This window comes from Lotus japonicus, chromosome 3 (assembly GCF_012489685.1).
Source record: "Lotus japonicus ecotype B-129 chromosome 3, LjGifu_v1.2".
Classification (NCBI taxonomy): Eukaryota; Viridiplantae; Streptophyta; class Magnoliopsida; order Fabales; family Fabaceae; genus Lotus; species Lotus japonicus.
The window spans coordinates 2,507,046-2,521,125 of NC_080043.1; the positions used below are offsets into that span (position 1 = coordinate 2,507,046).

A 14,080-nucleotide genomic window follows, 5' to 3' on the forward strand; every position below is an offset into this window, starting at 1 on the left:
GGAGGGGAGAAAAGAAACAGATTTGTGTGGGGCCATGTTTTGTTTTCCTTCCTTTGCCTTTTTGGTGAGTAAGCCAAACAAGGGAAAGGTTACTTTTTCTTCCTTTCTCTTTCTTTTCCTTCATTTTCATGTGAACCAAACAAAGTGGATGAGGAGTTTTGTGGGAATAAGGATACAAGTTGGATTGGAAAACCATAGCACATGGGATGGAGTTAAGCAAAATGTTGCACCTAATGTAATGTGTGTGGGTACTCATAGTAAGAAAAGAAGATAAGGAGGTAATTAGGTACTTTTATCGATCGTAGCTACATATCTGACCAAAATTTGTTTTCCATGCGTCCCTGGCTTCAATCACATACCACTCACACTATATATAATAGGAATGTCTCCCCTCCTCCTCATACACAATACACATTGAATCTCTCCCTTTTCCTTCTTCTCCTCACTAAAAAACGATGTCTCTTTCCTTCCAACCATCCCTTCTTCTTCCTTTTTCTCAAACCCTCCTTACCAAATGTTCTGTTACGACTAGGAAGAATCATTTTCTTGATCCTAGAAGCTCTAAGAGGTATTGTTCTATTGCACTCAAAAAACAGATCTCTCTTTCCTTCCAACCATCGGTTCTTCTTCCTTTTTCTCAAACCCTCCTTGCCAAAAGGTTCTGTTACGAATAGGAAGAATCATCTTCTTGATCCTATTGCAGCAACACGTGAAGATGGACCTTATGAAGGCTATAGTAAGGGGGAGAACCACATTTCATTGGCTCCTATAAAGTATACAGATGTGGTATATCAAGGAAAGCCCGAGCACATCATTAAAATGGGATGCACTGATTACATGTTAACCCAATTTTGTTTGAAAAATTTAATAGACGGTGAACTCACGTATTACCCAAACCTTGGGGTGTTCATGAAAGATATATTTGAGAGGTAATGTTCTTCTTGTTTTTCTTCATAAAAACTGTTCTGTTAGTTTTGCTTTGTATTGATAAAAAAACAATTTTGCAGGAGGTCAGTTCTTCCTGGAATTTTTTTTTAGGTAAGTTTGAAGAAGTTTGATTTTCTGGAATTTGTATTTTGATGAAGATGAAAAACTTGACGAAGGAGGAGGGGAGGAGGAGGGTCATTCTCAATTGAAGCTGTCGCGATGAACACATTTCAACCTGATTTTGCTGCTTATGCGGAAAGATTTGACGAGACTTCGCTGAAGAACCAAGCTATAGTAATGAAGGATTTTCATGACAATCTCTACTGATGATACTCTCGGAGGACGGGTGCAAGGTGCTCAACGCTGAGCTTATTCAGATTTTTTTATGCACCAACGACGACGACGGAGATGGTCATTTGTCCCCCTTTCTCAGGCCGCACTCCTTCATTATAATTTTATTAATGTGTCCACCGTAGAAACAATATCACTTATTAGGCCAAAAAATAATGGAGTTGGGTCCCTAAAATAATATTGCCTGACCTCCTCAATGAATTTGTTCTTTTTCTCATTATAAGTCACGAGACTAATTCTCCAACAGACATGGTTGACCAACTCAAGAAGCGTACACTTAGCTTGCTCAAGAATGAGCTTCAAAGTCTTTTCAATTTCATGATGATAATACAAGCGAACCACGTCTTGATCATTGTCATGTCGTTTGTAAGCTTCTATTTCACGTCTAATATTTTCTTTATATGATATCTTGCCTCTTGCGCGAGTTGGGTTCATCTTTCTCCGATGCAAAGGCATGACCTCCGTGTGATAGGCAAAAATATATTATGAGACCTAACCCAAACATATCTAGCCCACTGGTTTCTTCTTGTGGGGTTGTTTACTAAGTTTCGGAGCCCTCCAACCTATAGTGTCACCCCGACTCATGGAAAGTTTGGCGCGTAAGCCTTTAGCCTCTCCTTCACCCTTTTCAAATATCATGATGTTGCCAGGTTCCAAATGTTGATGGACCATTTGTTCCTTGTACAGGTAGTCCACCGCAGAAACAATATCACTTATTATGCCAAAAGATAATGGAGTTGGGTCCCTAAAATAATCTTTCCTGCCTCCTCAAGGAATTCCTTCTTTTTCTCATTATAAGTCACGTGACTAATTTCCCAGCAGACATGGTTGACCAATTCAAGAAGCATACACTTGGCTTGTTCAAGAGTTAGCTCCAAAGTCTTTTAGCGAACCACGTCTTGACCATTGTTATGTCGTTTGTAAGCTTCTATTTCACGTTTACCTTTTTCAATACTGTGACATGCTTAATCGCTACATCTTTATCGTCCCATTTTCCTTCGCTAACCTCTACTGGATGACATGCTTAAATGTTTTCAATTTATTGCTTACCTCACATAAAAATTATAATTTTATATGAGGAAGGCAAAATAGAGGATGTGAGAGAACATATGAGGTATCCGGCCTGTTTTCTGGGAGAGAGCTTAATAGACTATCAATCATATCTCTAGCTTCTTCATTGAAATCATTCTTGAGATGTAATTGACCCTTGTTAATGTTATCTTGCCACTTGCGCGAGTTGGGTTCATCTTTCTCCGATGCAAAGGGATGACCTCCTTGTGATAGGCTAAAATATATTATGAGACCTAACCCAAACATATCCAGCCCTCTGGTTTCTTCTTGTGGGGCTGTTTACTAAGTTCCATGGCTTGGCTGAGTGTGAGAGTGATTTTAGACACAAGCGTTTGGTTTGGGGGTTGAAGATGTAGACGCAGTGCAGTCTTTCTCTCTTCTGCTGAGCTGAGCAAGAAGAGACGACAGTTGAATCGTTTGAATGGGACAACCGGACGCTGAATCACGCGGAATTGCAGAGGTAAAATGTAATCGTGATGGCGGAGAGGTGAATCGCAGTCGCAGAGGGTTTACGAGATTTTGGGTTTTTCAGTGTGAGGATGTGCAGAGAGAAGCATATATTAGGATTAAGGAGGCATAACTCAATCCAAAATCTAGCTCAATAGTTGAGGGTTGTTTTACCCTTTAGGAGGCCTAATGCACATTTTGGAAGCATAACATGTCATCTACAACACAGGTTTTTCATAAACAAATTCTCTCAGTAGCCCTAGAAGAAGAGTAGCGAGAAACGTAAAAGGTTAGAAATCCAGAAACCATTTTTCTCAGTAGATGCATGCATGAATAGGTAAAATGAGAGTTTTTAAAGGAAGAAGAAGCTTGGAAATGGTGCTTTTCAACAACCCAGCAACAAGGCTACCAACATAAAACAGATCGTGCCACGAAGAAAAAAATCCAAGAGTAGATCAAAGAAGGAAGAGAGAAGAGAGAAGCATATATTAGGATTATGGAGGCCTAGCAAATGTGGGCAAATGTGGGATTGTAACACACCCCCTCACGCACAGAGTTGGACATCTAGGGCGTGGAATAAAACGAGTAACCCAAATATAGAGAGTCAACAATCAACAAATGAATGTAGGATAGGCTTTGATACCATATTAGGATTAGGGAGACCTAATTTAATCCAAAAGCTAGCTCAAGAGTTGAGGGTTGTTTTACCTTTTATAAGCACTTGATTGATTACATCTCTAGCCAATGTAAGACTCTAACAGGATATATTTTTAGACTAATTTGAATTGGTGAGAAAATAAGGAGCGGAAAGAGGGTGTCTGTAGCATATGAGTATGTTGGTAAAGGTACACATAGAAACTGGCCAACACATAGATCCATGTGAATTCAAACAGTCAGATCATGCATGTAAAACTCATGTAAAATAGCAAAATAAAAAAATACATTGAAATATAGAACACGCCAGACTCGTGCTTGTTTATTTTTATGTTCTTCAATAGCTTGAAATCTTCCAATAGCTGCTTTCTCTTCTAGCTTAGGCCATTTAGAATCTTGCCTTTTAAAAAAGATAATAGAAAAGTTTAAAAGTACAGATATCCTTTCATATAAACATGCACCAAAATTATGAATCAAATAGAATTCTATTTGACTGTTCTGATTTGATTTCTGATTTCAACTTAGGTTGATTGATTGTTTGTCCCTAGAACTGATAATTTTGTGACTAGATGTCTTTTTCAATTAGAGATTTTGTTTAAATTGAGGAAGTTCTGCGATAACTTAATACAAGAATTGAGGTTCTATGATGTCACACACATAAAACTCATTTTTGATAAGAGAAGCCTTTGACATTCCCTCAAATTCAATGTTTCATGACAAGATCAGCGCATTGAGATATATTATCACTTTGAAGGACGTATTTGGAAACATAACCACAATACCACTAGCTTCATCAATTGAAATGCAATTAACAAGGCTTCGAACTTAGGCTTCGGACATTGTGAGATCATAAAATCAATTCTATTGTAGCAAGTTTGGTGCACATAAATGTGAGAAATATTATACTCTTTTGTCATCACTATATAAGTATGGAAGTTATGGATCATCCCAAGTTATTAAAATTGGTTTGCTGATCAAACTTGTGAGGACAATGGTTCACAATTCACAGGTTCAACCGTAGTGAAATCGTGGTTTGATTGGTATTAACATTATAAATTAATTAAAATTATTTTAAAATAAATATGTGATCTATAAGATAATAATATTGAATAAAAAAATAATCATTCATGTACAAGAGTATCTTAATTAAATGAAATTTATTGTCCTCGTAGGATAACTCAAGTGGTAGGAGCTGTGACATATGAGCTGGGTAGGGAAAAGTCCAATGATCGATTCCTCGCGGGTGCAATTTATCTTTCCGATGTATAAAAAAAAATATTTTTATTATTTTTCAATAAATAAAAAATTCTGATTTTTTTAGATTTTTTTTTTAATTTAGACTAGCTCTAGCCTCTTCAATAGCACCGGTTTTGACTAGTTTTACCCCAATTCTAATTTCCTCCGATTCTTACCTTCAACCGAACCGATCACTGTACGAATTCCTGATTTAACCAAACAGACTAGTCGGTTTGCTCCAGTTTTATAACTATGATTTAGACGCATATAATATGTTATTACAAGGCTTTCCAAATAATTTTCAAATTGAAACAAATGCATCCCCATCCCTAGTTGATATTCGAAAACTTCTTTTCTCTCACTTGATTTGTCCAAGTAGATTAGTATATTTAAAGATTTCACCTTAGAAGCCTATGAAATAGTTCTCAAGTGGTAAAAGCTAGGTAACATATGGGTTGGGGAGGGGAGGTCTTCCGGTGTAACAAAAAACAGAAGCCTATGGAATTATTTGAATTTAAATGAAATTCATTTACAACCCTAATGCCATACCAATGCCACCCTACCTCCTTATTGCACCAAGAGCAAGGGCGTTTGTTATAATTCATCATGAGAATTTCCCTTTGTTATTGGTATGTCCTGATGATATGTGAGAAGATATCTAGTAGCTAATGATGCATGAAGTGCAGCTCCATAAGGAAGTGCATCTTCATTGACTTTGAAATATGGAGAGTGTGGTGACTCAAAATGTCCAATAGAAGCATTCTCCATTCCAAGCATGAAGAAGTATCCGGGAATAACTTGTTGGTAGAATGAAAAGTCCTCAGATCCCATCAATGGTTCCATGCCATTTACTTTATTGACGCCAAGCAAGCTCTTAGCAACACTTTGAAAATGCTCATGCAAGTCACCATTGTTTACTGTTGGAGGGAAGAAAGGTTTCTCTTCATCAAGGAAGCTGACTGTTGCATTGCACCTCTGCACAGCAGCTTGTCCAATGATAACCTACATAAATGAATCAACCTTAGCCCCTAATAATAAGATCAAATAAGATTGACAACAAAAGATAAAGAGGCTGAGAACTACTGCATTTTGACCTTGTTTACCCAGCTACAATTTATGAATCTACTTGCATGGTAAAAATTTCAAGAAAAAGCAATTGCACAAGAATTCAGTTCCCCAACTTTAGCTATCCATGGATTTGAACCCCCTCGCCAAGGCTTTTAAAGACTCACATGAAGATGGATAAACACAAAGACCTTGCAAAGATCAACAAATTTTGCAATGTATGGGTCATGTCTATCTTTCTCCTTAGAGACACTAAATTTGAAGAAAAATAAAACTCATTGCGGGATCCAAATTCGTAATCCATGCGTCTACTTGAAGTTATGTTGATTAATATTTGTATAGCAACAACTAAGAATAAAACACATTGTTACAACCAACATATGTTTGAGTTGATGATTTAAAAAATAGAGCTTAATAGTACCATTTTAAGCATAAAAAATGAATATATTCTTTTCCCATAACAGACCTGTTCAATCCGATGTCTCATTTGCATGATACTTTCATCTGAAAAGGCTCGGAAGGTGCCACCAATTGTGACAGAGTCTGGAATGACATTGAAAGCACCACCTCCTTGAAATTTTGCTACAGTCAAAACCTGGGGGAATATTCTGTGTTAGGATGACTTAAAGGATTGCCTCTATATATAAGGAATTACTTCTGGAAACAAGGGTTTCATCATATTCAAAAGTCATTTTAAACAGAATATGTTGGGGTATGTTTCCCGACATTTTTTTCTTTCTCAAATCGACCACAAGAGCACACAAGACAGTGTACTGTCAAGGCAAGTATTGTATGAGTCATAAGAAACCCTATTCTTTGTTAACAACACATCTAAGTCTAGCAAGAAAGAATACAAAGCTTTTAATGCTCATACAATGATAAGTTAATAGCAAACATTAGGTCTTGCATTAAGGTAGGTGACAAAAGGTGTAACTGATACTTCTTAAATTATATTTAGATAATCAAAAAGGTAGTACACGAAAACAAGGGAAGCCAAGAATTGCTAAGGAAATGGGTTTGCTAGCTTTGGCCTTGCCAATGCTTTTCTTTTATTTCCCTTTGTTCTTTCTTATGTCCATCTTTAGTTTTCGGTTTAACACGGGTATACTCTACAGGAGGAAGTCTTGTTTGAGACGGGAACATCCAGATCCTAATGGGGCCTAGCTCTCTCAGTGAGGTTTTTTTTCCATACACAAGACATGAACTCAAGACCTTGCTTATGGCGAATCAAGTATGTACCACTTGAACTAACATTTAGTTTAGGTAAACATATAGAAGACAGGATGTCTGCTTTGGGAGAATAGGATTCAAAAAATAGTACAAACTAATAAGAATAAATGATAATTGGAGATTGGAAGGAAAAGGATTAATGAAATGAGTTTACCTGGGAGTCAAGAGGATCAGCCTCGCGAGAAACAATATGTTGTAAGCTAACAATCACATTGGAAGCTGCCAATATGGGGTCTATAGAATGCTGAGGAATAGCTGCATGGCCTCCCCTTCCACTTATTACTGCTTCAAAGAAAGCGCTTCCTGCAAACATAGGACCAGACCTGGAGGCCACTTCACCTACTGGTACTCTATGTGAGACGTGCAATCCAAATATCGCAGAGACATTTTCTAAGGCCCCGGCATCTAAAATTTTCTTAGCCCCTCCACCTCCTTCTTCTGCTGGTTGAAAAACAAGAACAACAGTTCCCTGTAGAGACAACAAATTAATGAATCATATCAGTGATCCATAAGATGATGAAAACAATAGAGCTGAAAATTTCACAAGTAGTAGGCAAGAGTGAAAAAAATTCTATATTACAACAGTTAGTATTTCTTCCATTCATATACAAACACCTCGCCAGGGATAGTAGATAATACAGTGGCCAACTTTTTCCTTTTCCACTTCCTTCTAGATAATGAGTTTGTGTCTGTTATGATTACAGCAATCAAAGATGCATAGATTCATGTTTTTATAGACTAAATTCGAATGCCATATTATAGGATGATTTAATCATACAAAATTGGCTTAATGAGGATAATTTGGCAGCAGTTAGCCAATATGACCAATGTCAGAAATAATGTCATATTCGACTTTGCCATGATCCTCATAAACAACAGAAGTATACAACCATCAGGAACAAGTTTTCATATTGTTTAAGGTTTCAGAAGTTTATGCAACTGTTTTCCAACCACATTTGTGAGATTCAGAAGTTTTCACAACCCTATCACAATCACTATTCTGGCTGCATCAGCCATATTTGTTTGCATTGCAATTTCAAGGATTATAAATTATAATGTATCTGCAACTTCAATTTAAAACCTTAAAAATTGGTAATTTCTTGAGGAGACAGCAAATTGGAAGCTGTGACCTCCTCCCATTGCAAAATTACTTGAAGAACAGTAAGTCACAAAACATTAAAAGAAAATAGCTGACCTTGTTATTATCTATGTATTTATTGTATTATATAAAGGAAAAGGAACCCCAAAAAAAAGTAAATCATAAAATCATAAGAATCATACCCTTATCTCTTTTTCGTGCTCCTTGAGGATCTTTGCAGCACCTAGAAGCATAGTAACATGAGCATCATGACCACAAGCATGCATCTTTCCAGGTACTTTACTCTTATGTTCCCACTCCACCATTTCCTAAGGTTAGAGACCAAAAAAAAAAATCAATTAAATATAGATGAAGCAGTATCCTCTTAGAAAAATAAGAGTGAATCATTGTTTTGGTCCATTGAAAGAAAAATATAACATTTTTGTGTCCATGAAAGATGAAAAATATCATCTTTTTTTGGATGTTAGAATCAGCTTAATATTATTCTTCAGAATCAATTTTGCCATTCAAAATCTACTCATAGAGTCAGTAAAACTTCTCCCCAAAAATTGATTTTTGCTACATAACCAATCATAAAAGAATTTTCAACCATGCTATTAATTGACTACATGCATGTTTGCATACACAATGGAAAATCAGGGTAAGTCAAAGTCACAGTGGATATGAAGCAACTTTTCTTAGCTTTTGAGGCTGCCTACATTATTTCAGCTTCACCATGTTTTTCTACCGTGTATCAAACATGCAACACATCATAATAGACACCTTTTTAGGGTGAAAAAGGTCATTTCCATACTTTAGAGTGACCAATCCAATGTCTTTAGGGACAAAAAATGATGATTTACTAGAAAAATAACCAGTAAATTGCAAGAGGGCAGAAGGCCCTACATTCTACAAGGAACACTTGAGTAAAGGCAAACTTTTTTTATTTTGCATCAAACCCAAAGGCAATCCATAATATCAAAATAATTGAAAGGCAAAACCCTCATGCAAGCATATCTTAAACATGTATGAAAAAAAAGTGAATATAAAATAAAAAATAAAAAAAAGATGATCTAAACCTGCATAGGAAGAGCATCCATATCAGCCCTAATTGCAACAAAAGGGGGAAGTCCAGTCCCTATGAAGCCAATAACACCTGTAACTGCAACTGGATGTTTATATGTGATACCCAATTTATCCAATTCTGCTCTAATCAGCTTACTAGTCTCAAATTCCTCATAACCCAGTTCTGGATTCTCATGAACCTTCCTCCTGATATTCACCATCCAATCAAAAACCTGAGGCTCCTTTGCAAAATCCAGAAACTTGGTTGCAGAGTGTTCATCTGAGAAGATCTGTGTTGCAGCAAAGCAGAGGAAAATGATGAACCAGTTGACCCACTTGAAGAAATTCATGGCTTCTATGAATTTTTTAGGCGGGTGGGTATGGTGGAGGAGCAAAAATCACTAGACTTTATGCAGTAGCAGTTGCAGTGTTCTTGTCATTGTGAATTCAACACAGATTTATAGTAAACAGATTGGTCTTTTTTTAATATTGCAAAAAAATATATATATTAACCAAAATTAATGTAAGCCCAAAAATATTTACTGAATTAAATTTACATCATAGATATGCCATTTATTATTAACTATTGCAAAAAGATAATAATTTTTTTTATATCGAAAAGATAAATTGCTTCATCGAGGAATTGATCTGTGGACCTCCTCACTCAACTCATATATCTCATAACTCTTAATACTTAGTTATCATTAGAAAACAAAAAGGATAATAAATTTACTAAAATTAATGCAAACCCAAAAATATTTACTGAATATTTACATCATAATGTCATTTTTTAATGTCTTTTTGTTAAATATTTTTTAATACTTTTTCTAAAAACTGAAAATAATAGAGCATCTTGTAGAGTTTGTTGAGTAGATTAATAGTACTTTTTATTTTAAGAGAAATCATTATTTTTAATTTTTCAGAAAAAAAAAACAGAAAGTATAAATTATACATTTTAACCTAAAACAAGAAAATCCAAACGTATGGTTATCGTAATAGCAACTTAAAAAATGATGAACATGTGGGTTAAAAGGACGGCTAGTTGTGTCCAATCAGCAGGTCAAAATCGGAGCACGTGATAATATTCATTTCTTCACGTCCAGTCGCCCACATTTGATTTTCGGATTATACCTACTAAAATTATGTAGGGTGGGTGGATAGCTCACATGATTGAGCTAATAAAAATTGCAGGTGAAGGGTCAGGGCTCAAACCATGAGTAGATATAATTTATATTAATTTACTAACAACTATCATTTGTCTATGGGAAAATAAACCTACTAATATTACGCATGAAAGTAATGATATACACACACACCTCACTTTCTCTTTCATCTCATTTTCACACATTTTTCTTCATATCTCTTTCTTCATTTCCTATCACATCACAAATTATATCACTCATTTCTCTTATTTCTCTTCTTCTTAAGCTAAGGTGGAGGTGGAAATCAATTGTCGAAGTAACATTATTCTATGCATGATTGCACTCTTAATCTCTGATCTAACTCGATTCTATTATAATAAAATCTTATTTACATGAGTAATTTTGATTCGTCCGTTAGTGTTCCATCGAAAAGATAACGAAAGTGGGTGGTGTGAATCTCATTAAATGAGCTGGCACCCCAACAAAGCATCCACATAAATTCTTTTTTACATCGGTAAGATAATAAATTATGATTCCTGGACATTTCTCACCCGAACTCATATGTGGCATAGTACCAATTGAGTTATCATTTGGGGACAAGCACCCACATAGATAATTAAGAGAAAATTAATTTTGTCATAAAAAAAAACTACAAAAATTCCCAAACCTGTTCTTCTTCTTCTTCCCTGCTCATCCCCATCATCTTCTTCCCTCCCACTACCATCCTCACCACCGCTCCCACCCCATTAGAACCTCTAGGAATTGGATTATTTCAGTAAACGACTTGTAAACACTTTAAGCTGGTTCTTTCAACGAAAAAGTCTTTCGTGCCGAAATTCCAAAGCATTACTTTGAAGCTTCGAGAATTCTTACATGTTTTGAAACTTCTTCGGATGCTTATCCTTGGACTCATCCCTCCTTTGGTTTGTTATGATTGTTAACAAGGCACTCACATTGGGAAGTTGTATAGGAAGAAAGAAGAAAATATTCCTCACATACAACGTCAAATATTCTTCTTAAAAATTGGAGCGCTCTCCTTGTCATGCTTGGTGATAATGCTTAATGGTGTTTGGCCTGAGACAACGGCGGTGTTGGCCTTGAGCGAAGCAGAGAGTACCCGCAAAAGACACTCTGACGCTCCAGTCAATGTGAGAGAAAAGAGGGTCTCCATGAGTCTAATAAAAAATAAAAAATGCTAAGAATAAATCACATGTTACGTAAATGAACAATAGAACTTGTATCCATAGGTTTGAAGTGTATGTCGGGGTCTTTGCAAGTAAGTGAGAAGTCCTTTATGCGAGCCTACCAAGTGGACTATTGGCTTGGTACCATCGTGCTTAGGTATTTGTCTCGGCCTTTGCCAGACCGGTTGGACACAATGTCAATCACGTCGGGGTAGTCCGTTTCTGAACCACACCGTTCCAACTGACCAGAGAGATGTACTCTTAAATGCATTACTTATGGAGTTGGTCGCAATGTCGTCAGATCATAAGGCTTTTTGAGTCAACCGGAACAATACAATTACTCTTTAGAGCAAATTGGGTGGGAGGGGTAGCTCACCTGGTTGAGCTAAGGATAGAAATATGTGTTGGAGATGGAGGTCCAAGGTTCGAACCCTGAGGAGGATAATTTGTAATTACTAACAACTAACCACTAACATTTGTTAATAAAAAAAAAAAAAACTCTTTAGAGCAAATTTTTCCTATTCTTGGCATAGTTAAATCAATTTCAACACATGAAACTTGCTTCTAGTTTACCTGAAGCATGTTTTTATTAATTTTGACCGGTTTCCCAATAGTGAAAGCTAAAGTCTCAAGAACATTTTTGCCTTAAAAAACAATGTTAGGGCTAGGAAATCATATCCAAATTATGTTTGGTGCAACAAAATCATGACCCCTACATCTAACCATAAGATGATAGTCATATATCATCCATGACCTCTGGTATTAATTTTATCCTATCATCTTCCAAGTCAAATTTTACCATAAATCTTTAAGTTTTCCTTTTATTCTCATAGAACCAAGATCATTCCCAAGAAGAATGACTATCAAAGCCTCACACCATGATTTACGCAAATCCTGAAAAGTTTTGTTCATCAACATTACACCTAACTAGAGTTTGTTGCCATACTGAAATTCAATTTTAATCATGTTTTGTCATATAAAATCCGTATTATTATTGGTTTGAACATGAAGATGACTTCCCAACAACTTATTCATATGAGGATGACCTTTCACATCCTCCGGCCATTTGGAAGCTTAGGCGGCGACAACTCTTCCATATTCTTCGACCCTTAATTCTCACCATTTATTTCTAGAAAATTCTCATTTATGCTGGTACTATAGTTTTATAATTTTGGAAGATGAAGGTTCAAAATTTGGTTTTTTCTTTACTTGTCCAACTTGAACTTCTGAGAGTACAATAGTCGCACTTTTGCAATTTAAAGTTCATATAGCAAAATAATTTTATCTTTTGAGCCATGGACCGTGGAACTTACATAACGAACACTAGTTATACTTTTTTTTTGGGAAGACAATAGTTATACTTTGAGTGAGAATGAAAAAATGAGTTGCTTTGCATAAATGCTAGTTCCGGAAAAATGCATGAGATGTTTAAATCCATATACACCAGTAAATAAATATTAATGTAATGGAGTTTTACGGTGTTAGTCAATCATATTCGAGAAAAGTGACAAAATAATTATTTTATTATATTTAATTAGAACATTTTAAACATTTAGAAGATGATGCGACATATTTTTCAAATATGATTGGTTAACATATTTTGTGCATAGAAACTAATTTTTAATTTATAAAAGCTTGTTTGGTATGTTGTATTATGCATGATTGTATAAGCTTATACGATACATTATGAGTTTATTCATTGTTTGATGCTAACATTGTATTGTATAAGTTTATCCATCAACTCACCCTTATAAATCAAAATAATGTATTATTTAATCCACCATGTAGGTGATAGATAATGCTGATAAGATTTGACATATAAAGTCACCATCACTACGACCCTCCACTGCTTCCACCCTCCACAACCACTATCGCGACCACCACCATCTGATACCACCCTACGATCACCACAACCACCGCCCTCCTCCACCACCAATAGCACCACCACCACCCTCCACTTCTAACACCACCACTATTATCGTCGTTGATACCACCATTATCCATCCTCGACCACCACCACCACCCTATCGCTACCAGCACCCTGCTGCCACCACAACCATCGTCCTCCTCCACTACTATCACCACCATCGTCGACACCACAACCACCATCACAGCCACCATTGACACCAGCACCTTACCACCACCCCAACTACCGTGCTACCGCCGACACCACGACCAACATCCTACCGCTGCCACCACTGGTACTGCTACCACTATATATACCAGCAACCACCACCCTCCATTATCACTACCTTCTCCACTACCTCACATTCAATACTATCACTGCCACCTCCGCTATAACCACGTTTATTATCTATCATTATTGGATACTTCACTAAATATAATATTACATTAATTTGAACGATATGATAAATTATACAATATATGACCAAACACTGGATAATATAAGAAATTTATCAAGACTTATAGTATCAGACCTTATATCATACGGCAAACCAAATGAGCCTTAAGGGTATTAAAATATTTGAGGTACATAAATAATTATTTTGAGGTGTGTTAAAACTTAAAAGTTATGATCTTCCTACTCAATATTATAAATATTTATTACATAATTAAATAATTATTATTTATATGCATTTTTAAAGGGAAACTTTTCCTGTGAACTCAGA

The 14,080-nt window shown here is 36.0% G+C and overlaps 1 protein-coding gene across 1 annotated transcript; it reads right to left on the bottom strand.

Moving 5' to 3' along the window:
• Positions 1–5,165: 5,165 nt before the first annotated feature.
• LOC130748279 (IAA-amino acid hydrolase ILR1-like 4) lies at positions 5,166–9,565 on the bottom strand. The gene is made up of 5 exons (XM_057601462.1): positions 9,139–9,565; positions 8,263–8,388; positions 7,136–7,450; positions 6,218–6,346; positions 5,166–5,688 (listed from the first exon to the last, which is right to left on the bottom strand). Exons 1-5 carry the CDS (start codon positions 9,472–9,474, stop codon positions 5,281–5,283), a joined length of 1,314 nt encoding a protein of 437 aa, XP_057457445.1. The 5' UTR covers positions 9,475–9,565; the 3' UTR covers positions 5,166–5,280.
• Between the last annotated feature and the right edge of the window lie 4,515 nt (positions 9,566–14,080).

Coding starts and splice junctions, on each gene's coding strand:
- LOC130748279 (XM_057601462.1), bottom strand. CDS start 9,474: ATGAATTTCTTCAAGTGGGTCAACTGGTTCATCATTTTCCTCTGCTTT. Junction 8,389..9,138: donor TGGATGCTCTTCCTATGCAG/GTTTAGATCATC, acceptor CTCTAACCTTAG/GAAATGGTGGAGTGGGAACA. Junction 5,689..6,217: donor TGAGACATCGGATTGAACAG/GTCTGTTATGGG, acceptor TCATTTATGTAG/GTTATCATTGGACAAGCTGC.